The sequence below is a fragment of the Lampris incognitus genome, chromosome 1 (genome assembly GCF_029633865.1).
Source record: "Lampris incognitus isolate fLamInc1 chromosome 1, fLamInc1.hap2, whole genome shotgun sequence".
Lineage (NCBI taxonomy): Eukaryota > Metazoa > Chordata > Actinopteri > Lampriformes > Lampridae > Lampris > Lampris incognitus.
The window spans coordinates 92671138-92694814 of NC_079211.1; the positions used below are offsets into that span (position 1 = coordinate 92671138).

At 42.2% G+C, this 23677-nt stretch overlaps 1 protein-coding gene across 3 annotated transcripts in view; it reads left to right on the plus strand.

The window, feature by feature from the left end:
* Nucleotides 1-23677, plus strand: part of mfsd14bb (major facilitator superfamily domain containing 14Bb) — a 148669-nt gene that overhangs the window by 20755 nt on the left and 104237 nt on the right. For all 3 annotated transcript variants that reach the window (XM_056274036.1, XM_056274196.1, XM_056274114.1), the window contains exon 2: nucleotides 1052-1144. In XM_056274036.1, the coding sequence (XP_056130011.1) occupies nucleotides 1052-1144 (93 nt within the window). The remainder of the gene's footprint in view (nucleotides 1-1051; nucleotides 1145-23677) is intronic.

Consider the following 23677-nt stretch of genomic DNA (forward strand, 5'->3'; position numbering starts at 1 on the left):
TGTGAATGTGTGTGTGTGTGTGTGTGTGTGTGTGTGTGTGTGTGTGTGTGTGTGTGTGTGTGGGCCCTGTGATGGACTGGCGGCCTGTCCAGGGTGTCTCCCCACCTGCCGCCCAATGACTGATGGGATAGGCTCCAACATCCCCGTGACCCTGAGAGCAGGATAAGCCGTTTGGATAATGGATTGGATATATGCAAGTACTAGAAGTTATTTTTAAACTGGAGTCAAATTCCTCGTATGCATAAGTACACATGGCCAATAAAGCTGATTCTGATTCTGATCAACTGAGCCGTTCCCTGAAACACAAACTACCTTACATTTCTTAGAAGAAATAATGTTCCCTTTTAAATGAAAAAAGAAAAACACACTGATGCAGTACTACCGGTGTGTCAGAGTGCATGGAAGTACATGCTGTCCTTGCTGGTCATAATCAGCCAGTCAGCATACCATGCAGTGCATTTTGTCCTGTTTCTAGCAACAACCTTACAGTATTTGGCATATCTGCTCAACAGTTCAGCCACAGAGGAAGTACATGGGATACATTAATGACTGAATATGCTGCTATGGGAGTGGCTGAGCTGTCCGCAGACATGTTACACTGTGGGTTTTATTGCCTCGTGTAGAGATACAAATGAGATAAACAGTCGAACAATCTTTGTCTCAAAATCACAAAGATTTCATGTATGTCCTGGTAAAGGTGGTCAGGAGCCACAGCACCAGGTCAGTATTCCCGTAACTGCAGGGTGATGATGCCAAGTCCTGGGAAAAGGAATGTTAATTTAAGAGAGAGAAATCACAATCAAGTTTATTGGCCGTGTTGGTTTGCATGTACATGGAATTTGACTCCAGTTTCATGGCTCTCTGTGTACTCATCTCAGAGATAAATGGCTAATGTCAGTAATTCTCATTCTCACTCTCTGTCTGTCTGTCTGTCTGTCTGTCTGTCTGTCTGTCTGTCTGTCTGTCTGTCTGTCTGTCTCTGTCTCGCTCTCTCTCTTTCTGTCTCTCTCTGTCTGTCTGTCTGTCTCTCTCTGTCTCTCTCTCTCTCTAGCATGGTCGAGGGCGAGCCAAAGTGACCCATGCGGTGGTCGTCATATTCTTGGAGTTCTTCGCCTGGGGGCTGCTAACAACGCCCATGTTGACAGTGAGTAGACACACATGCTCAAACATGCACCTATATCTGTGGCTGCTGGTTGCTCATTACCAGAACGCTTGTAATTCTTAATGAGCATTGATCCCACGGAGAGAGCCTGCATTTACTCATTACCCCATTTCCCACTCGTATCATCATGGGATAGGTATCAGGATATGTTGTAGACGGTCTCATCATGTGCTTTGTGTTTACACCTGCTGTTAATATGCCTTCTCATCTGATTGTGTCTGCATTTGGATTTGATCCATTTTTCCTGCACACCATACACAGAAAACGAAGTGGGTGGGAATGTTTGCTGTCATCTATAGTTAAAAAAGAATCCAAAATCATCCTTTAAGGTTTTAACGACTCGGGTATGAGAAACAGGGAGCCGTTTTGCTGCGGTCTTGTTTGTAGCTGCTGTGAACATAACTACAGCGGCGTGTTGGGGGATTCTGACTAAATGACATCCTTCCAAATACGTCACAATTCATTTAACTACTGGTTTCACAGATGACAGTTCTACTATGGGCTTTTCGTGGCAATTATTTAATTCCACTCTGACATTACATGAGGAATGAGACAAAAATCTCTTAGAGTATTGTCACATGATTTTAATATATGTTCAATGAACAGACGCATCCAAGCCCAGGTGCGTGAATGCGTGCCGATCAATACATTACAGTCTCTCTTACAGGACAGTTGTGTGTTGTTCCCCTCCTTATCTCATGTCTTACAGCTGTCATCCACCAAGGCCACTTCTGAAATTAGTGTGTACACACTTGCTACACTCAGTGAGTCTCCCATACAGCCAACAGTTAACAATAGGCCTTTATTTGTGCACCTGGAGAAGACACTTTATAAGACCACCTTTGTTCTGTTACACACGGACTTCAATTATCTATGTAAGCAATGTAAAATAAAGTCAAACATGTATAGGTCATACATGGTGAAATATGAAAAGTAAGCAAACATCAAATATGAATTGCCCTCACAATCCCCCCTTTTGATTACTTTTAATCAACAACAAATTGCCTAAATAAAGCAATAATAGTTCTACATCCTGGGGATCATCTTACCTCACACAGAACGACTGTGATGCCTGTCTGTCAGTTATAGGTCAACTGACATGCTTTAGATTTACATCAACACACTCCATATAAACTCAGCAGTCAGATAGAAGTCAGAATCATCCCACGTCCTCTCCAACCAAACATCTCACTTCACTCTTGACAAAAAATGAGTAAAAGACTCGAGAGGTTACCTACACTAATCTGAGTGGTTATATCAAGAAGAAAAGCCCAGTGTTGACATTTGGGAAAAACTTACGTGAATGCTCAAAATCCATCTAAAACACAATGAATAAATGATGAAACAGTAAATGAGATATATATTCATAACACACATGTAGATTGGTTACAAATGAACTAACTAAGCATTAACATAAGGAAAAGAAAAGAAACCAATAACTCCAAATAAAGGGAAGGATCTTGGGGAACTACTCCATTAAATGAAGTGACTGTAAACACTTGCTAAAAATTGTCATTGTCATCACGATCACATGGTGGAACCCAGGGATCAACAAAATGTTGAACTGATACAGCATTCAGTACAGTCTTAATACAGTATTTACAGATCACACCAATCATACAAGTTAATGATGAAAACAATTACAAAAAAACAGAAGAATACCCACAATCAGTGTACGAATGAATGACGCAGTGTCTGCGGTAATTTCATAACTGGGGTCCTGTTCACACAACATCAGGCAGGGCATGCATACGCAGAGTAGGCCAAGTAAATGAACAGTTGCGAGCTAAAGACTTTGTAGAAAGTATAGGCCTAGAGCAATTACACACAGTAAACCCTAAAAATACCAATTGTATTTGCAAATTCCATAGAGCTGAATACACCCCAGCTACAATACGATAGGTGGATTCTGGTTCAGTCATAGGCTTACAAACCCCAATTCCAATGAAGTTGGACGTTGTGTAAAACATAAATAAAAACAGAATACAATGATTTGCAAATCCTTTTTGACCTACATTCAATTGAATACACTACGAACACAAGATATTTAATGTTCAAACTGATAAACTTTATTGTTTTTTTGCAAATATTCACTCATTTTGAATTTGATGCTTGCAACACTTTCCAAAAAAGCTGGGATAGGGGCATGTTTACCACTGTGTTACATCACCTTTCCTTTTAACAACACTCAATAAGCATTTGGTAACTGAGGACACTAATTATTGAAGCTTTGTAGGTGGAATTCTTTCCCATTCTTACTTGATGTACGACTTCAGTCGATCAACAGTCCGGGGTCTCCGTTGTCGTATTTTGCGCTTCATAATTCGCCACACATTTTCAATGGGAGACAGGTCTGGACTGCAGGCAGGCCAGTCTAGTACACGCACTCTTTTACTACGAAGCCACGCTGTTGGAACACGTGCAGAATGTGGCTTGGCATTGTCTTGCTGAAATAAGCAGGGACGTCCCTGAAAAAGACGTCGCTTGGATGGCAGCATATGTTGCTCCAAAACCTGTATGTACCTTTCAGCATTAATGGTGCCTTCACAGATGTGCAAGCTACCCATGATACCATGGGCACTAACACCCTCCCATACCATCACAGATGCTGGATTTTGGACTTTGCGCTGATAACAATCTGGATGGTCCTTTTCCTCTTAAGCCCGGAGGACACGATGTCCATGATTTCCAAAAACAATTTGAAATGTGGACTCGTCAGACCACAGCACACTTTTCCACTCTGCTTCAGTCCATCTCAGATGAGCTTGGGCCCAGAGAAGCCGGCGGTGTTTCTGGGTGTTGTTGATATATGGCTTTTGCTTTGCATGGTAGAGTTTTAACTTGCACTTGTAGATGTAGCGACGAACTGTGTTAACTGACGATGGTTTTCCGAAGTGCTCCTGAGCCCACGTGGTAATATCCTTTACACAATGATGTCGGTTTTTAATGCAGTGCCGCCTGAGGGATCGAAGGTCACGAGCATTCAATGTTGGTTTTTGGCCTTGCTGCTTACGTGCAGAGATTTCTCTGGATTCTCTGAATCTTTTGATGATATTAGATGATGAAATCCCTAAATTCCTTGCAATTGTACGTTGAAAAATGTTGTTCTTAAACTGTTGGACTGTTTGCTCATGCAGTTGTTCACAAAGTGGTGACTCTCACCCCATCCTTGCTTGTGAACGACTGAGCTTTTAGGGATGCTCCTTTTATACCCAGTCATGACACTCACCTGTTTCCAATTAACCTGTTCACCTGTGGAATGTTCCAAACAGGTGTTTTTTGAGCATTCCTCAACTTTCCCAGTCTTTTGTTGCCCCTGTCCCAGCTTCTTTGGAACGTGTTGCAAGCATCAAATTCAAAATGAGTGAATATTTGCAAAAAACAATAAGGTTTATCAGTTTGAACATTAAATATCTTGTCTTTGTAGTGTATTCAGTTGAATATAGGTGGAAAAGGATTTGCGAATCATTGTAATCTGTTTTTATTCACATTTTACACTACGTCCCGACTTCATTGGAATTGGGGTTTGTAGTACATTCTATATCATTATTGCAGTTAGCAGGCACAACCAGAAACGCTACATGATATCGAAGCATTGCATTTACCACTGTTTCAAATTTTGATACCTTCCATAATACTGCATAGTTCAACTCACATGGCCTGTAACCTTTATTGAACTCAGACAAGGCATATGAGATTATATCTACCTCACTATCGGGTAGATCATTATGAATAAGCCCTGAAACATAACATACTGAGGAGGCGTCAAATAGGTTAATATCAAACACCTTAAAGTCCGCTGCAGATAACGGCACTGGAACTACCATTGGTGATTGAGACGATACAGGTCATTGTTGGCAAATTCAACAATTAGTAAAGTTACGAGAGGTGGCCCATTCTTTCATCATAGTTATAGCCAGATTTCCCCTATTGGTATCAAAGCATCTTACACGCATTAGAGAGGTTTCAACAGTCTGAGTGGCTACTGTGGAGTTAGCAATATATTTACATATCTGTGATTGGTGCCCCGGTGGCCAATCTGCAACTATACAGCATGTGGGTTTTCTATCCTTTTGGCAGCAGACTACGGACTGCTTTAAGTCCTCAGCTGTTGACTGGTCTGTATCCATCACTTCGCAGTACCTTGTTACACATGCTGGATGCGGTAGTGATTGTTGTTTATCCATGACCAATAAACTTTTGTACAGCCAGCCAGGGTAAACTGTAGGATTAATGGTTAGTAAACAGCTATGTCTATCACATGTATGTATCTTGCAACAAAAATACATTGATCTCCTGTCTAGCAATTTGGCTATGGTGGGGGTAAAAGATGCTGAATGAAAATGTAATAGGGGTCGTTGTTACCACATTATTATTTGTTTTTTGTTTTTTGTTTGGGGGGGGTTGTTTTTTTGTGAAGCACTTTGTAACATTGTTATAGAAAGGTGCTATATAAATAAAATTATCATTATTATTATTATCTTTCAGGGAATCAAAAACCCATAATGTGGAACCATCAATCATAATAGTTGTTATTGTAAAACAACAAATCGTTCCCCTGAGACCAAACCCAATTCTCCTGAAAGGATGCCAGGGCCCATTTTCAGGTACTGACCTCATCACTACAAAGTACCTTGATGGTGCCCTATTGTTAAGAATGCTTCCCCCTATAGCATAGCAACTGTTGGCTCTCGGTAGGTTTTTAACCCTCAGTGAGAGCTGGGCATGTCTACTTCTCTTCCTCGTTTGTGAGAGGAGCGGGTCTCTCGCCCTGGCCCTCCATTTCTATTGGTGACAACTTACTGCAGTGGCTGGCGTGTGTCCAGCTGACTCTCCCCTCCAACTTCACCACTGTAGGTGTGGTCAAGAGCACTTGGTGGGGCCCCGCCCATGGGGCTTCCTCCAATGTTTCCTCTTTAGGTCCTTTATTAGCACCCAATCTCCTGGCTTCAGGTCATGTAGATGACCCTCTACTGTCTGTGGAAGTGCCGCTCTCACCTGCATGTGACTAGAACTCAGCATTTTGTTTAGTTGCATGCAATAGTTAAGCATTACATTCTTCATGAGGTCTGAGCTGAGGACCCAGCTTTGCGGGGGAAGGGCTATTCCAGTGTTCATGGGTATGTCTGCCTGTGAGAATTTCAAAAGGTGACAGACCTGTTGTAGCCCTCCTCCTTGCTCTCATAGCCATCTGCACTAATGGTAGTGCTTTTATCCAGGTAAGTCCTGTCTCATCACAACATTTGAGCAGTTTATTTTTAATCGTCCCATTTTCTCTCTCAGCTGCTCCACCTCTTTGTGGGTGATAGGCACAATGTTGCCTCAGATTAATACCCGAAAATGTTGAAAGTTGTTTAACAGCACTATTTACAAAGTGAGTGCCGTTATCACTGCTGATTTTCCACGGTATTCCCCATCTGGGAATAATCTCTCTTACTAGCACCTTTGCTACTATGGAGGCATCTGCCTTTCCTGTAGGGAACACTTAAACCCACTTAGAAAACATCAACAATCACAAGACAATATTTCTTTCCCTCACATGGTGTTAATTCCATGGTATTCCCCATCTGCAGGTGATCAAACGGTTGGTCAGGAGGAGGGTGGCTCGAGGCTTGTGTGGTTTGCCCTCTTGCGGAATTGTTTTTCAAACGAATTAAATATTTTGAACATTTTTCAGAACAGTTTGTGAAGCCTCTCGTAAACCAGTGTTTGTTTACTGCGTCCACCATCCCCCCTTTTGACACATGGTCCTTTCCATGTGCCAGTTTGTATCAAAGGAAACAAACACTTAGGCAGGCAAGGATGTCCTCCTCAGACTGCCATATGCCATTTACATATATACATCCAGCTCCTCTCTAAAAATATGCCACTAGTCGCTGGTTTCCCCCGTGTTCTTGTAACAGAACAGAAGTCATAAAGCCCACCTTTTCATCCACAGTCTGTGTGAATGGTCTGTCAGGGACGGACAGTCCCAACGTGGGCATGGTAGTCAGTCTGTTTCAGTCAAATGAAAGCTGCGTCAGCAGCCTCTGTCTACGTCACATTGTCAGTGGAGCCCCCACACAAACACACACACACACACACACACACACACACACACACACACACACACAAGATTCACACATCTACATGTAATCACATGTAATCACAGATCCACTGTCTACAGTAACCTGTCGTCCTCAAAAATGACATCAATTGTTTCTTAGCGCAAGGTTTTCCAATTTTGAGTATGGCTTCCACTAGTTCAGAGCTCAATGTTTTACCCTTTTTATTTTTATTTTATTTTTAGAGATCTCGTGCCCTAGGAAGATTACTTTTTCCTGAACAAATTGTAATTTACTCAAGCTAGCTTTGTGGCCTTGTTCTGCTAGATGTTTTAGCAATGCGACTCATCAACATACTATCTCAGCGCACTCCTTGCTGGAAGATGTAAATTCTCCAGACTTGCATGCAAAACCTGTGAGTCGACTATTGGGGACTCAACATTGCTCCCACACGCAACTTCTCTGCCCTTCCTTTTTTTGTTAATCTCCTTTTTTAATTTTCTCTCGGATTTTCTTTGTCTCCATTGCAGCTTAAGACAAATGGATGCCGCAACTGACGCAATGAGAGTCTAGTGTACTAATTCGTGCCTGAAGAAAAATGAAGCTTGAAATATGTTCACATTTTAGACAATGTAATTAATATTTTCCTCATTAATGATGTATTTCCCCATCTGCAACCCATCCACTATTAATCAGAATGTTAATTGTTAGGGTCGGTCGAGCCCGATTCGTGGTGCCCACAGATATAACTGTGTTCCGTGCATCACTAGCTGAGAAGCAGACGAACACATTGATGTGTCTTTTGTCCAAACGGAGCGAGAAATGACAAAGTTCCGAGCATTAAATCTGAGTAAATTATGTTACATCAGACAGACTTCTCTTGTAGATTAGTCATGGAAAATGAGAACCATTTGTGTTTTCCTTTATTATCAAGCAGGAAAAAGTTGTTGCGTGAGGTCATCTCATCTCATCTTCATCCGCTTTTCCGGGGTCTGGTTGTGGTGGTAGCATGCTGAGTAGGGCACTCCAGACGTCCCTCTCCCCAGCAACGCCCTTTAGCTCCTCCTGGGGGATCCCAAAGCGTTCCCAGGCCAGATTGGATATGTAGTCCCTCCAGCAAGTTCTGGGTCTACCCCGGGGTCTCCTTTCAGTTGACCGTGCCCGGCAAACCTCCAAAGGAAGGCGGCCAGGAGGCATCCTAATCAGATGCCCGAACCATCTCAACTGGCTCGTTTCGATGCGGTCATTACCCAAAGCTCATGACCATAGGTGAGGATTGGAACAAAGATTGACTGGTAAATTGAGAGCTTTGCCTTCTGGCTCAGCTCCTTCTTCGCCACAGCGGTCTGGTATAACGTCCGCATTACTGCTGATGCTGCACCAATTTGCCTGTCAATCTCCCGCTCCGTTCTACCCTCACTCATGAACAAGACCCCGAGATACTTGAACTCCTTCATTTGAGGCAACAACTCATCCCCAACCCGGAGGGAGCAATCCACCATTTTCCAGTAGAGAACCATGGCCTCAGACTTGGAGGTGGTGACTCTCATCCCAGCCATTTCACACTTGGCTGCAAACTGCCCCAGTGCGCGCCGGAGGTCGCGTTCTGAAGAAGCCAACAAAACCACATCATCTGCGAAGAGCAGAGATGCAATTCTGAAGTTCCCAAAAGGGACACACTCCTCACCTTGGCTGTGCCTGTTGCGTGAGGTGTTTGGGTTTATTTGCCTTAATTCACATCGCACGTCCTGTGATGTGACTATTGCACATGCGCACATCGTGATGACGATGCTGAAATTATATATTGTACAGCCTTGCTATGGACGGACCAATGTGAGCATGCTGTACAGATCCCATTTACACCTGACTGTTTCTGACTGACATCTAATGTGAGCCTGTCTACTTTGAGGGGTAGTCTGGCACTTCAGATTATGTTTCGGTCACCATACATCCTGTGTGTGTTGAGATCTCGCATTAATATTTGTTTTTCCTGATCCATATAAGATATCAGGATAAAGATGGCATGTTAACACCGGGTGTAAATACTTGAATGAATGTTAGTGTGTTTAATTTAGTCTGGCTCTAAGGCCCCAAGTTGAAAGGTGAAGTAAAATGGAGTTAAAAGATCAACATAGCGACTTCCAGCTACGCCATGGCTTAAGCAGAGATGCGTGAATACCCAGTCTGCCAGACCCATCACTGAAATAGCCTAAAACAGAGATATAGTTGACAAATGAGCACAAGCGCACATGGCAAACCTTCTGCTACAATGAGTTTGAATCAGAAACAAACAAGAAAGAGGCTAAAACAGGAAATCACGTTGAAATAGCTAACACTAACAGTGTCACCTATGGTTAACTGTGAATCAAGTGGTGAATCGGAGATGCTAGCAGAGTTAAGAAAACTCCGACAAGAGGTTAGTGACTCTTCCAGGACACTAAGCTATTGCTCAACAGGCTGGAATTATCCATGGGTGAAATAAAACAACAAATGGAGAAACTCGATGAAAGAATAACTGTAGCAGAAAATAGAGTGAGCACCACGGAAGACAGAAATGTGTCAGGAAAGGGCTGTAGGCTATTTACTAAGGAGAGAGGCTAGTCTAGCGACTAAATGTGACAACATGGAAAATAGACTTCGGCGCAAAAATATTAGGCTATATGGGATATGTGAGGGTGCGGAGAAAAACGGCATGCTATAATTTATAACCGACCTCTTACATTCAACACTAACTGGAGAGAGCGCACAGGGCTCTCACACCAAAACTGAAGGAGGTGACAGCACCACCGAGATCCATAATTGTGCAATTTCTAGATTTCTGTGTGAAACAAACAGTACTCTAGCAGGCATGTAAACAACAAGGCAACCAATTCCAGGGCCAGAGGAGTGTATTTTGACCAAGACTACTCACCCAACTTGCGAAGAAAAAGGAAGCGAGTATAAGAAGGGATAAAAAAGCTGGAGAAGAATATCAAAGCCCACTCACCATACCCTGCCCAACTCAAAACTTTTCCTGGATATGGGAGTGAGTGTGTTCGTTGTTGGAGGCTCAGCCAACACTGAAAGAGCTTGGAATTGACGCAGAAATCAGGACATACTGGAGAGAGAGCTGGCACAAGTCAAGTGGTCAACCCAGGAGAATCGGAGGAGGAACCGGCAGCTGAATCCCACAAATGTTAGAGCTATCATTCACGGAGACAATAGGGCAGCACAATTGAAGGGATGTGAGTAAAGTCAAAACTCTCAAATACAAGGGTTGCAAAGTGTGGATCATGTGGATAAGTGCGTTTATATGATAATAATTTGTCAGACAATGAGAAATTAATACACAGATAGTGAAGACTGGCTATGACAATGTTATAAGAGATTTAGTTGATATTTTTGGGTGTTTATGGGGAGGGAGATGCATATGAATGTCAAGTCAATTTTATTTGTTTAGCCCATTATCACAAATTTGCCTCAGTGGGCTTTATAGCAACACAACATCCTGTCCTTAGACCCTCACATTGGATAAGGAACAACTCTCCCCGAAAAAATACCCGTTAACAGGGAGAAAAAATAGGAAGAAACCTCAGGGACAGCAACAGAGGGATCTCTCTCCCAAGACGCACAACGTGCAATGATGTTGTGTTTAGACAATTTACAGAATACAACATTAAAAGAGGATAACAGAATTGTAATGGACTTATAAAATATATTAAAAATATGATGAGGAGGATGACAAGCAGTGTCATGACCCCACCAGAACAGCACAGGAACCGAGCCATGCAACCACTATCGCCATGTAGACAAAAAAAGAAAAAAAGTTTAGTTACACATCTGAGTGAGAGGATGTAACATTGAAACAGGATAACAAAATTCTATGGCTTTATAAGATAATACAAAGAAAAAAAAAACCAAAAGCTAGCACTATACGTGGCGAGGATGTTCAAATTGTTGACACTTATAAGTACTTGGGAGCCATTTTCGACTCCCAATTCAAGTTCCATGTGAACACAGATTCGATTGTCAAGCGTGGACAACACAGAATGTACTTACTGCGGAAGCTTAACTTAATTAAATTTGTAATTTGTGATATTAGGCTTTACAAGTAAAATTGACTTGACATGACTTAACTCCTTGAAGGACAGGAATAGCCTAAACAGTATGGTTAAGGTCTGCTCCAGGATAATCGGAGTCCAGCAGAGAGAGTCCTGACAGAGTGTCAGGATTGATTTGTGACAGAAGGGTATCAGCAAGCGTTAAAGGAAAGGTTTACAAGATGGTTGTGAGACCAGCTATGTTATATGGTTTGGAGACAATGGCACTGATGAAAAGTCAGGAGGTGGAGCCGGAGGTGGCAGAGTTGAAGATGCTAAGGTTTTCAGTGGGAGTGATGAAGAAGGACAGGATTAGGAATGAGTATATTAGAGGGATGGCTCAGGTTGGATGGTTTGGAGACAAAGCAAGAGAGGCAAGATTGAGATGGTTTGGACATGTATGGAGGAGAGATGCTGAGTATATTGGGAGAAGGATGCTGAATATGGAGCTGCCAGGGAAGAGGAAAAGAGGAAGGCCAAAGAGAGGAGGTTTATGGATGTGGTGAGGGAGGACATGCAGGTGGCTGGTGTTACAGAGGAAGATGCAGAGGACAGGAAGAGATGGAAACAGATGATCCGCTGTGGCGATCCCTAACTGGAGCAGCCGAAAGTAGTAGTCATAGTTACTACAGCCTTTCTCTCTGGCAGGAAGCGAGTGTTCTAATCTTGACAGAGGAAGTCAACGACTCTCTTTTCTCTCGATGGCCAATTTCTTTGCAATCCTTGATCTGCTTCTAGATTTTGCCTTTTCCTTTTCAGACTTTTTCCCCCCTTAATCTTTCGATGCGCCTTCATAATTTTTCAGATTGTCTTTTGGTAGCTTCCATTTCTCTTTTAATTTTGTGCATTTTGCTACATACCTGCTTTCTCTCCTTGCCATTTCATGTTAATGTTAGTTACTATCTGTGGCGTTGAGGATGCTCTGGGTTGCTGTACATCTACACGGACAATATTCTCTCTGTCAGTGCTGGGAGGGTTAGGCTGAAGCTCTGCTGGAAGATCTATGGGACTATCCATTGACTCTGAATCAGAAACACTTGGTCATTTCATTTCATGCACTTCCGCACATGAAATGAAATGAAACATCGTTTCCCCCAGCCATCAGCAGTGCAACACAAAGACAAAAAACATACCCAAAATCTACAAGAACTACAAGAACACATATATCCAAACTAACACAAATATCAAAACTAAACAAACAAAAGACATCACTGCCCAGGAGAACGAACGCCAGCCAGGATGACTGTCAGAATTGCCGGTCTGCATGGGCTGGCAGTTAGCTTAGCCTGCTCCGCTTCCGCATCCTGTCAGACTGCCGTCGGTGTTTCCTCTTCGGGCGCAACTCCGGTCAGAGCCATGGTCCTTGGGCCTACAGGACGCAGCAAACCAGGCTCCCTCAGCTGATCCAACGCTAGCTCTGCCAGACATCTTCGACACACCTTCCCGCACTCCACACGATGACACTAAAAACACAGTCAAGGTTAGGTGAGGCCACCGCCAGACTGCCCTCAGTTAGCTTAGCCTGCCCCACTGTATTAACCACTGACCAAGTGTATCACTGTCCGGCATGGGAACTGCAAGGCCTATGACCACAAATCCCTACAGCGGATATTGAAGACAGCTGGAAAGACCATAGGGACTGCTCTCCCATCCATCCAGGCCATCTATGATGCACAGTGCACCCAGAAGGCTCTCAGCATCGTGAAGGACCTGTAGCAAGTGCTGGTTGACAACACTGCTGCAATAGTGGCTCACTAGTCAGCAACACAATCCGTTAGTCAGTCTGTTTGACTTGTTGAGTGACAACCGATTTTTATGCATGTGGTTAGCCTCGCATGCACTGAAATGATTAAGTCCAATCGAACAGTTAACATGGAGACCCATTCGGCCGTGTTGATAGCAAAGCCTGTGTGCTATTCAGAGGCTCTGATTCATTCCCTCGTGGTAATAATGGAAATGGCAGTGTTAGGTGCAGAAAAATAACTTTGTAGGTTCTGGTGACCATTCCACTGCTGTCGACAATCCATTATCTGCAATATTTCAGTTTTTTATTTTTAATAAATTTGCAAAAATTTCTACAAAACCTTTTTTGCTTTGTCATTATGGGGTATTGTATATAGATTGATGAGAAAAAAAGGAATTTAATCCACTTTGGAATAAGGCTGTAACATAACAAAATGTGGGGAAAGGGAAGGGGTGTGAATAGTTTCTGGATGCACTGTATATGTATGTATGTGTATATATATATATATATATATATATATATCTTCCACACACACACACACACACACACACACACACATATATATATATATATATATATATGTATATGTATACACACACAGTTAGGTCCATAAGTATTTGGACAGTGACGCAATATTTGTAATTTTGCCCCTGTACACCACCACAGTGGATTTGAAATGACGTAACCAATATGTGATTGAAGTGTGGACTTTCAGCTTTAATTTAAGGGGTTGGACAAAAATATTCCATTAACTGTTCAGGAATTACAGCTAGTTTTATATATGGTCACCCCATTTTCAGAGGATCAAAAGTAATTGGACACTTGACTAACAAGTGGTTTCATGGGCAAGTAAGACCTTTTCCATCATTATTCCACGACAAATTAAGCAGATAAAAGGTCTGGTGTTCATTTCAAGTATTTACATTTGGTAGCTGTTCATCGGAACTCTCAACATGAAGTCCATAAAGGTGTCAATACAAGTGATGGAGGCCATCATTAGGCTGAAAAAGTAAAGGAAATCTATCAGATGGATAGTAAACACTTCAGGAGTGGCCAAATAACATTTTGGTACATTCTTAAAAAGAAAGAATGCACTGGCAAGCTCAGCAGCACCAAAAGGCTCGGAAGACCACAGTACACATCTACAGTGGATGATCACAGAATTCTTTCCCTAGTGAAAACAAACACATTCACAACATCTAGTGAAGTCACAAACACTCTTGAGAGGTAGGGGTATCATTGTCTAAGTCTACAATCAAGAGACGCCTGCATGAAAATAAATACAGAGGGTTTACGACAAGGTGAAAACCACTGGTGTCACTTAAGAACAGGAAGGCCAGATTGGACTGTGTTTAAAAACATCTAAAAACCTACCCAGTTCTTGAACAAGGTTCTTCGGACAGATGAAGCAACGATTAACTTGTACCAGAAGGATGGGAAGAGGAAAAGTACCGAGAACAAAAGGAACAGCTCATGATTCTCAGCATACCATATCATCTGTCAGACATGGTGGAGGTGGTGTTGTGAAATGGGCATGTATGGTTGCCAGTGGAACTTGGTCATTGGTGTTTATTGATGATGTGACTACTGACAGAAGTAGCAGGATGGATTGTGATGTTTATAAGAACATACCATTTGCTCAGATTTAGCCAAATGTCACACAACTGAGAGGACAGCGCTTCACACTGCAGATGGATAATGACACACAACAAGCTGAGAAAGCAACCCAGGAGTCGCTCAAGGTAGAAAAGGGGAATATTCATCAGTGACCAAGTCAGTCACCTGATCTCAACCCAATTAAGCATGCTTTTCACTTGCTGATGATCAAACTAATGGCCAAAAGACCCACAAACAACCAGCAACTGAAGGCAGCTGCCGTTAAGTCTTGGCAGAGCATGTCAAAGGAGGAAACTTAGAATTTGAAGATGTCGATGGGTTCCAGACTTAAGACAGTCATTGAGTGCAAAGGGGGCTCCAGACTTAAGACAGTCATTGAGTGCAAAGGATTTCCTCCAAACATTAAATATATAATCATAGTTATGTTTGTTTTTCCAATTACTTTTGAGCCTCTGAAAATGGGGTGACCCTGTATATCCATGTCTGTAATTCCTGAACAGTTAATGCCATATTTTTATCCAACCTCTTAAATTAAAGCTGAAAGTCTACTCTTCAAATCACATCTCAAATACTTCATGTCAAATCCACTGTGGTGGTGTACAGGGGCAAAATTACAAATATTGTGTACCTGTCCAAATACTTATGGACCTAACTGTATATATACGTGTGTGTGTGTGTGTGTGTATATATATATATATGTATATATATATGTATGTGTATATATATATATATATATATGTGTGTGTGTGTGTGTGTGTGTGTGTGTATGTATATATGGGCTGCACGGTGGCACAGTGGTCGCCTCACAGCAAGAAGGTCCTGGGTTTGAACCCTGGGGTAGTCCAACCTTGGGGGTTGTCCCGGGTTGTTCTCTGTATGGAGTTTGCATGTTCTCCCCGTGTCTGCATGGGTTTTCTCCAGGTGCTCCGGTTTCCTCCCACAGTCCAAAGACATGTAGGTCAGGTGAATCGGCCGTACTAAATTGTAATTTAACTCTAATAATGTAACTCTGATATTTATTTATTTTTTTGCTATTCGTCCGTTGCAGCAACGAGGACCGTCTAGTCATCCTGTGATGGTTGACTGATGACTTGCGCAATGATTAAAGTGAGGAAGAGTTGCGCATCATCAACTCCACACTTTCGTCTGAGACCACCTACTACCAGTGGCAAGACTAGTGAGACAACTGGCAATGGAGACGGATGCAGATTTTTCCTCAGGGTTTCTTCTCGAAGCCTCTCCCGTAGACGAGTGTATCCACAAGGCAGCGGGGGTTTTAAATCAGAATTTGCGTTCTCCTAGATAAACTGCCCGACAGGCTAACGAGCTTCATCTACCCGGGTTTGAAATCAGAGTTGTCCTCCTAGATTGGCTGCCAACCAAGGCTAACGAGTCCAATCGACCTAATATACTATATATATAGAAAGTACATAGTAACAAAAACTAAAAAACAACAACAGAGCCCGTTCTTGTCCTTTCTTTGTAACACAGCTAAATGTCAGAGAGAACACTTGGACTTGCTTGGACCATAATAAGTCAAAACTCTTGACTGAAAAACCGCAGCAAAAATATATTCTGGAAACTGCTAGAATTTCTCAGCTGTTGTTCTCAATTGTGTGAAGTCCAGACAACAAGTCATGCATGCATCAAGTCTGTGCAAAATGCTGGTACAATGAGGTAGAAGCTGCAACACCCCAGGCAGAAAAGACTGTGACCTGGCATCAACGGATAAGAAAACCTCTGTCAGGGGAGCGTAAGAACTACTTGAATTTTGTCAAGCACAAGCTGGAACATGTGGTGAGCTGTTGAACCTTTTCAATCAGTCCCTCAACAGCCTACCCAAACACCTTTACAATTGGTTGCACCAAGCCAAAGAGTGCAGGGCTTTAGAAGGAAGCCTAAGTGAAAATGAAGTTGTCCTCCATGTGGATTTTTCAGAGAACTTCTCCTGCAAACTTAATAGTGAGTTACAATCTTTTCATTTTGGAGGGAGTCAGAAGCAGACCACAGTCCACATGTGTGTGGCTTATACAGCAGCTTGCTCATAGTCCTACGCCACCATCTCGGCATCCCTTTGGCATGATGAGAGAGCCGTGTGGGCCCACTTGGAGCTAGTGCTAAAGGATGTGATGGAGAATTGCAGTCCATCTCCCACAACTTCACATGTGATGAGTGAAGGTCCAGTCACTCAGTATCACAATGAAAAGAATTTCTATTTGGTCAGCACCATCCTCTTCCTCTCAGGCTTCCAGCAGGTGACCTGGAACTTCTCTGAGAAGTCCCATGGAAAAGGCACCCCTGATGGTGATGGAGTAGGTGGTGCAGTCAAGCGCACTGCTGACTCCGCGGTCCAAAGGGGTCCAGATGTCCAGACCCCAGAAGATTTGTACAGCCTCCAAACAGTAGGGATGGGTACCGAAACCCGGTAGTAAACGGGGACGAGTGCTAAATTATTAAAGACCGTAGTATTGATAACCTCAGACATTAACAGTTCTGCTCTCGGTATTTAAAAAAACAATTCTGATTTTTCCCTTTTTATCCCAATTTAGTGGCCTATTTTAATTCAAACACCCACCCTCGTACTGCATGCATTCGCCAACTGCTTCTCTCCAGCCGGCAGTCTCGAAGGAGACGCCTCTCCACTTTCGTGACAAGGCAACTCCAGGCCGAACCACTGCTTTTTCCGACACACCCAGAGACGCATTCGTGTGACGAACACAAGCCGACTCCGCCCCCCTCCCGCAGACAGCGTTGCCAATTATTGCTGCTTCAATGACTCTGGCCATAGTCGGATCTGACGAGACCGGGGCGCGAACCCCTGGTCCCCAGTGGGCAACTGCATCGACACAAAGCCGATGCTTAGACCGCTACACCACCGCGGACCCCGCTGCTCTCGGTATTGGAGAAATTAAAATACATTTCCTTATTTATTTAGGCGACATAAATGTTATCTTGCACCTTTTATCTCAATAAATCTGATTCTAATTTGCATTAAGTGTAGGACATTTGTCCATGTTGCATTTTCTCTATTCTCAATCCTCTCTCTTGGAGCCTGTCGTATGTGCGAGCCGAGGGACGGGGCCAGCTCGCTTCCTCTTTCTCTCTCTCTCTCTCACACACACACACACACACACACGCTTGCTTGCTTGCTGGTTGTCCATCGTGCCCGATGATGACCATCTTCTTCTATTTGTGGGTCCTTTGAGGACTCAGATAGCAGAAGATACCTACGCAGAGATGGTTTTTAAAGTGGCATGGGGGGTGCGCTTCTCCCAACGCCACATGACTTGATTGTAGAGGAGATGGTTCCGATGGCAAGGGGGATCCCTAGACGACCGGCACCTCCACACAACTGCAGGGAGCTGCCGGAAATCCAGTTTTTCGGAAACCGCCTCAAAGCGTGCCGCCACAGCTTGCTTTTCTGTTGGGGTAAGCTCCCTTAGCCTTATGTCTTCCAGACTCACCCACAACGCAGCGGGGCAGTGGTTGATAGGTGCCAGGGCGTGTCCACCAGGGTGGGCCTGCACACCATATCTCTGGGGCCCACTGCTGCTCCGAGATCCCCTGCCAAGTTAGCCTGGGGCCGCAAGACCCCAGTTACCATGTGTGGCCACGGGGAGGCCTGGCAGGAGTCTTGGTGAAGGAGAGGCTATGTACTGGCAAGGGAAGGCTTACACGCTAGGACGCTTCCCTATTCGCCACAAAGGCTAGCCAGCGGCAGCAAGCTAAGGGCAGGAAGGACACAAGCGGGTTGGAAGAACACATGCACCTTCCCTCCAACTACACACTGCTGCACTAGACGCATCACAACACCCTGTGTGTATGTACACACACACGCACGCATGCACGCACACACTCACACACACACACACACACACACACACAGAGCCTGCTCTTAGTGACAATGTAGAGAGAACTAAACGGTCAAAAGTCCGGTTATACTTCATTAGAGTCGATGCTGACAATGCTCATGGTGGAAACGCAAGCAATCTTTCGAGACATCTAGCAAAAGTGCATGAAATACAAGTGGAGAAATGCACAGTTTTTGACTGCCTAGCTCGTAGCTCATCTCTCATTGCCCCATCCACCTTAGGTATTGTATGCATGCTAGCAGCCTAGAGCCCACATGAAGTAAGCTAAATTATACAAACATGAGTTAGTGATTAAAAATAACGCTCTGTCCAGACATAAGAAAATAAAGCGATGTTAATGTTTAGTTTTTCTCTCAAAAAATAACAAAAAGAACCAATAAGAGTACCATTAAAGGCCTGGATCGATAAGCAGTATCGATAACAGTAGTAGTACTATTAAAATCTTAAGGATACCCATCCCTACCTAATAGAGAGAAAATCTGATATCAAGTTCTTCTGGGTGAATGAGGGGGACATCAGAAGATTTGCTGAAGCAATCCCTGGGGTTGTGCCCCTGTAAAGGGAACTTTGGCGATGCACCGGGTCATCTTCCCTGAACCAGAGAAATTCATGCAGAGGTAGAGCTCCTGCTTCTGCAGCAGACCACATAACTGCCAGTGCCACAATACCACAATGATCAACTTGCAAACAGCCAATGCCCAAGATGACAATTATCTGAACTGGAAGTTCATCTTAGTGAACTATGACGGTCCGTGGGACAGGTACTTCGGGTAATTGGTGATGAGATGGAGGTGAGCTGCATGCAACAGTTAAGAAAAAAAATTAATCCACTTGGCCCCATCCTACTGACATCTTTTTTTTTTTACTACACAACTGATGTGCTCAAAGTGATCTCAGTGATCTCTTTAATACACGTACCTGAAATGGGATATTAGCCCTGTACCAGTGTCGAACTAACATTTCAAAATGTTTTGAAATATTTTGTCAAAATGAAAATTTTATTTAGTATGTAGTTACAGTGTTGCATTCCAGTTGCTATGCTACAATGTTTTAAAATCTTGGAATACTTTTGATGAATTGCATTTGGATATTTGAAATTAATATTTTCAATGGACTTAAGCTGATGTTTCTTTTTAAGTGTATCAGACTAAAATATGACTTCGTTGTTGTTCAATCACAATCCATTACAGTGAATGAGATGCATCCTGTTTTTCATCAATTTACTATTTTACTTCAACAGAGACCATGGGCTAAAACCCTTTTTTTCCCCTGTTTGAACTAAAAATGCAATTACTCAGCATTTCTTCCTGTCGTTGTTGTCAGGTGGCACAATTGATAATTGTCAGGTGGTGCAACCAGGTAAAATATTAATTTAAACAAATAAATAATAGGTTAAAGTGAACAAATGGTTAAGTATAAAGTGAATACCTATTGTATTGAATACATTCATTTGTATATTTGTATAATAATTTTTCTGTCTTTAAATATAAAATTGGATGTCAGAGATACTAAATACCCAGCCACTAGAATGCAATAATCTTAAATTATTGTAAATACAAAGCACAACCATAAAATAATAATGTGGGCGTCCGGGTAGTGTGGTGGTCTAATCCGTTGCCTACCAACATGGGGATCGCCGGATTGAATCTCCGTGTTACCTCCAGCTTGGTTGGGCGTCCCTACAGACACAATTGTCCGTTTCTGCGAGTGGGAAGCCGGATGTGGGTATCTGTCCTGGTTGCTGCACTAGCGCCTTCTCTGGCCGGTCGGGGCACCTGTTCGGAGGGGAGGGGGAACTGGGGGGAATGGCATGATCCTCCCACACACTCCGTCCCCCCCCCCCCCCCGGGTGAAACTGCTCACTGTCAGGTGAAAAAAAGCGGCTGGCGACTCCACATTTATTGGAGGAGGCATGTAGTCTGCAGCCCTCCCCGGATTGGCAGAGGGGCTGAAACAGTGACCGGGACGGCTCAGAAGAGTGGGGTAATTGGCCGGGTACAATTTGGGAGGAAAAAGGGGGGGGGTAGTAATAATAATAATAATAATAATAATAATGTGATAGGCACCATACAGTCTCTAAGGAATAATACATATATTTTTACAAATATGTAGTTGTGCCACCATACATTTTTTGGGCGGTGAAGTTCAAAATACAGTCAAAAAATGAATTTAACACTTTGAAATGTTATTCAACAAATGAGACTTGTTTAAGCACATTGTTCCACACTCAAAAATATGCATTACTTCCATTTTGAAAATATCTTTTTAGAAGCTCTGTCTGGCATTGACCCATATATTTTTATATTCATATGTGTCACTTATTTTATATTGTATTTTAAGCTTGTGCAGCACTTTGGTTCAACTGTGGTTGTTTTAAATGTGCTATACAAATAAACTTGACTTGACTTTTCAGTTTAGATGCTGAGAAAGCATTTGACAGAATAGATTGGCTATATTTGGAACATACACTTGAGAAAATGGGATTTCTTGCAGATTTTATTAAATGGGTTCAAGTACTGTATTCTGGACCACTGTCAAGGGTTCGAGTCAATGGGGTACACATCTGAACAATGTAAATTGGAAAGGGGGACCAGATAAGGTTGCCCCCTATCGCCATTATTATTTGCAATTAGCATAGAGCTGGTAGCAGAAATGATAAGGGAGAATCCTAGTATATATTGAATATCATATGGAGGAGGATCACATACAATATCGCAGATAAATTATTCTGTATATTAGCAAACCTCTAACCTCTTATACAAACACTTTTGAAATGTTTTAAGGATTTTGGCGATAAAGTGAATGAATCCAAATTGGAGGCTATGATGTTGGTGGTTGATTGGCCATCTCAATTGGATAGGGAAGTTTCATTTAGGTATCTAGGTGTCATGATCATCCCAAAACCATCACATTTGTACAAACCAAATTATGTTAGATTAATTGCTCAAATAAATCAGATTTGCCACAATGGGAGATCCTCCCACTCTCATTATTTGGTAGAATTGAAATGATTAGGATGAATATACTTCCTAGGCCATTGTATTTTTTTCAATCACTACCCATCTGGATAACGATATCAGTCTTTAAAATGCGAGATAAGTTGATCTCCACATTTATATGGCAGAGCAAGAAACATCGAATTAAACTGAAGCTGTTATCTTCAGGCCTCAGTCTTCCCAATATGAAATTATATTATTGGGCGGCACAACTTCGTGCATTAGCTGAGTGGTTAATATAGGAGGAGGAGATACATTTTTTGGGATTAGAAAAAAATCACATGCGCTAGTGCCTCTTGAGACACTGCCATTTTTGAGCAAAAAAAAGCTGAAGAACTCAAGATAAAGAAATGAATGGACAAACTGCACCCTGAAAGTCTGGTCATCGGTAAGAAAAAGGATGGAAGCACCTTTAATAATATCAAGAGCAATGAAGATTGCAAAAAAATGTGGATTTTTCTGCCAGGTAAATTAGATGCTGGGTTTAGGGAGTGGGCAGAGAAAGGACTTATTACAATAGAGCAGATGTTTGAGGGGGACATTTTACATTCGTTTAAACAATTACAAAATGAACTTGGTTTATACTCTAAATATTTTTATAGATATTTACAATTGAGAAATGTTTAATGTCATATAAAGGATGGAATACCCTTAAACAACCACCCACTCCAATAGAAGTGTTTTTAATAAAGATTATGGAAGAAAAGAGTGGTACAAAAATCATGTCACAAATATATAAATGTTTACAATTGCACATGTCAGGGAACACTCTGGATATATAAGAAAAGTGGGAGCTGGAGATGAATGTTGTTATCGAAGATGAAACATGGAAAGAAATGTGTGAAAAGGGACGTAGAATAACACATAGCTCACTATGGAAAGAATTTAAGTGGAAATTAAAAATAGGGTATTTTAGAACTCCTTTCTTTGTATCAAAATATGACAGAAGTAAAACAAATTTTTGCTGGAGGGATTGTAAACAGGCTGGAGATCACACACATATTGTTTTGGGATTGTCCAAAATTGAAGTCATACTGGAAGGGATTCATATGGAAATACTTGCCATTTCGAACATCGATTTACCATTGTACCAGACCATTGTACCATCTACCAGACCCATTGTATTATATTACAGCGATCCCTGATGGAGCTATGGATAAGAGAAAGGCTTACTTGCTGCATATCTTTTTATTGGTGGTAAAAAAAATGAAACTTCATCTTGGCTCAAGCCTCTGCCGCCCACCCTGCATCAATGGCAAGACATGTTAATGAAAGTATACTCAAGGGAAAAAAATATCAGCAGAACTCCATGTAAAGACAGACAGGTTTTTAAATCGATGGGCTCCTGTAATTGCTTGTTTTAGATTACCAATGTGATAAGATGCTATACTTACTTAATTGGGAATTTGTCCAAAACTAAGATTTGTTTCTTATGAGATATTTTGTTTATTTTATTTATTTTTTGTATATAGATTTTTGGAGACTCCTTTCTATATGGATGCACATGGTGCGATGGTTTTTATTTTTATGTTTGTTTGCCGAATTGTAAATCGTTCCCATGTTTTCCTGACAAAGCAGCTATGTATAATTCAATCCATAAGTATAAGTAAACATTTTGTTTACAAAAGTTCAACATAACTGTCAGTTACCTCATTACCATGTTCTCTGTGTTCACCGGCCAAATGTTGACATTGGGAGAGCTGATGCAGTCAGGACCTGTACAGTGTACAGACAGTAAACACAATATGGATGAGACTAGGGGGTATATGTGTGAGAGAGAGAAAGGAGGACTTTTTTTATATGAACTTCCAAAAATGAAATCAGAATAACAGACCTACAGTACAGTTAACTGGTTTCTGTACTAATGCTGCGTTTCATTCAAATTCCGAGGTCGGAATTTCCCAGTTGCAATTTCCAATTTCCGACCTCCAAGCGTTCCAGGTGCACAATGCCAAATGTAAACAAAAAACATGGCTGACCATGACAAACTGGTGTTTTTATTGGCAAATGTATAAACAGTTGAATTGTCAGTAGTGCAGCCTCCTTGCATTTATAAACAAAAGAGGAGTAACGTTTGTGCAGAGATAGCTTTCAGATTGTATACCATAACCAGCTACTTAATAACATCATCAAAATATTTTGATGCTAATTTACATGCAGAAC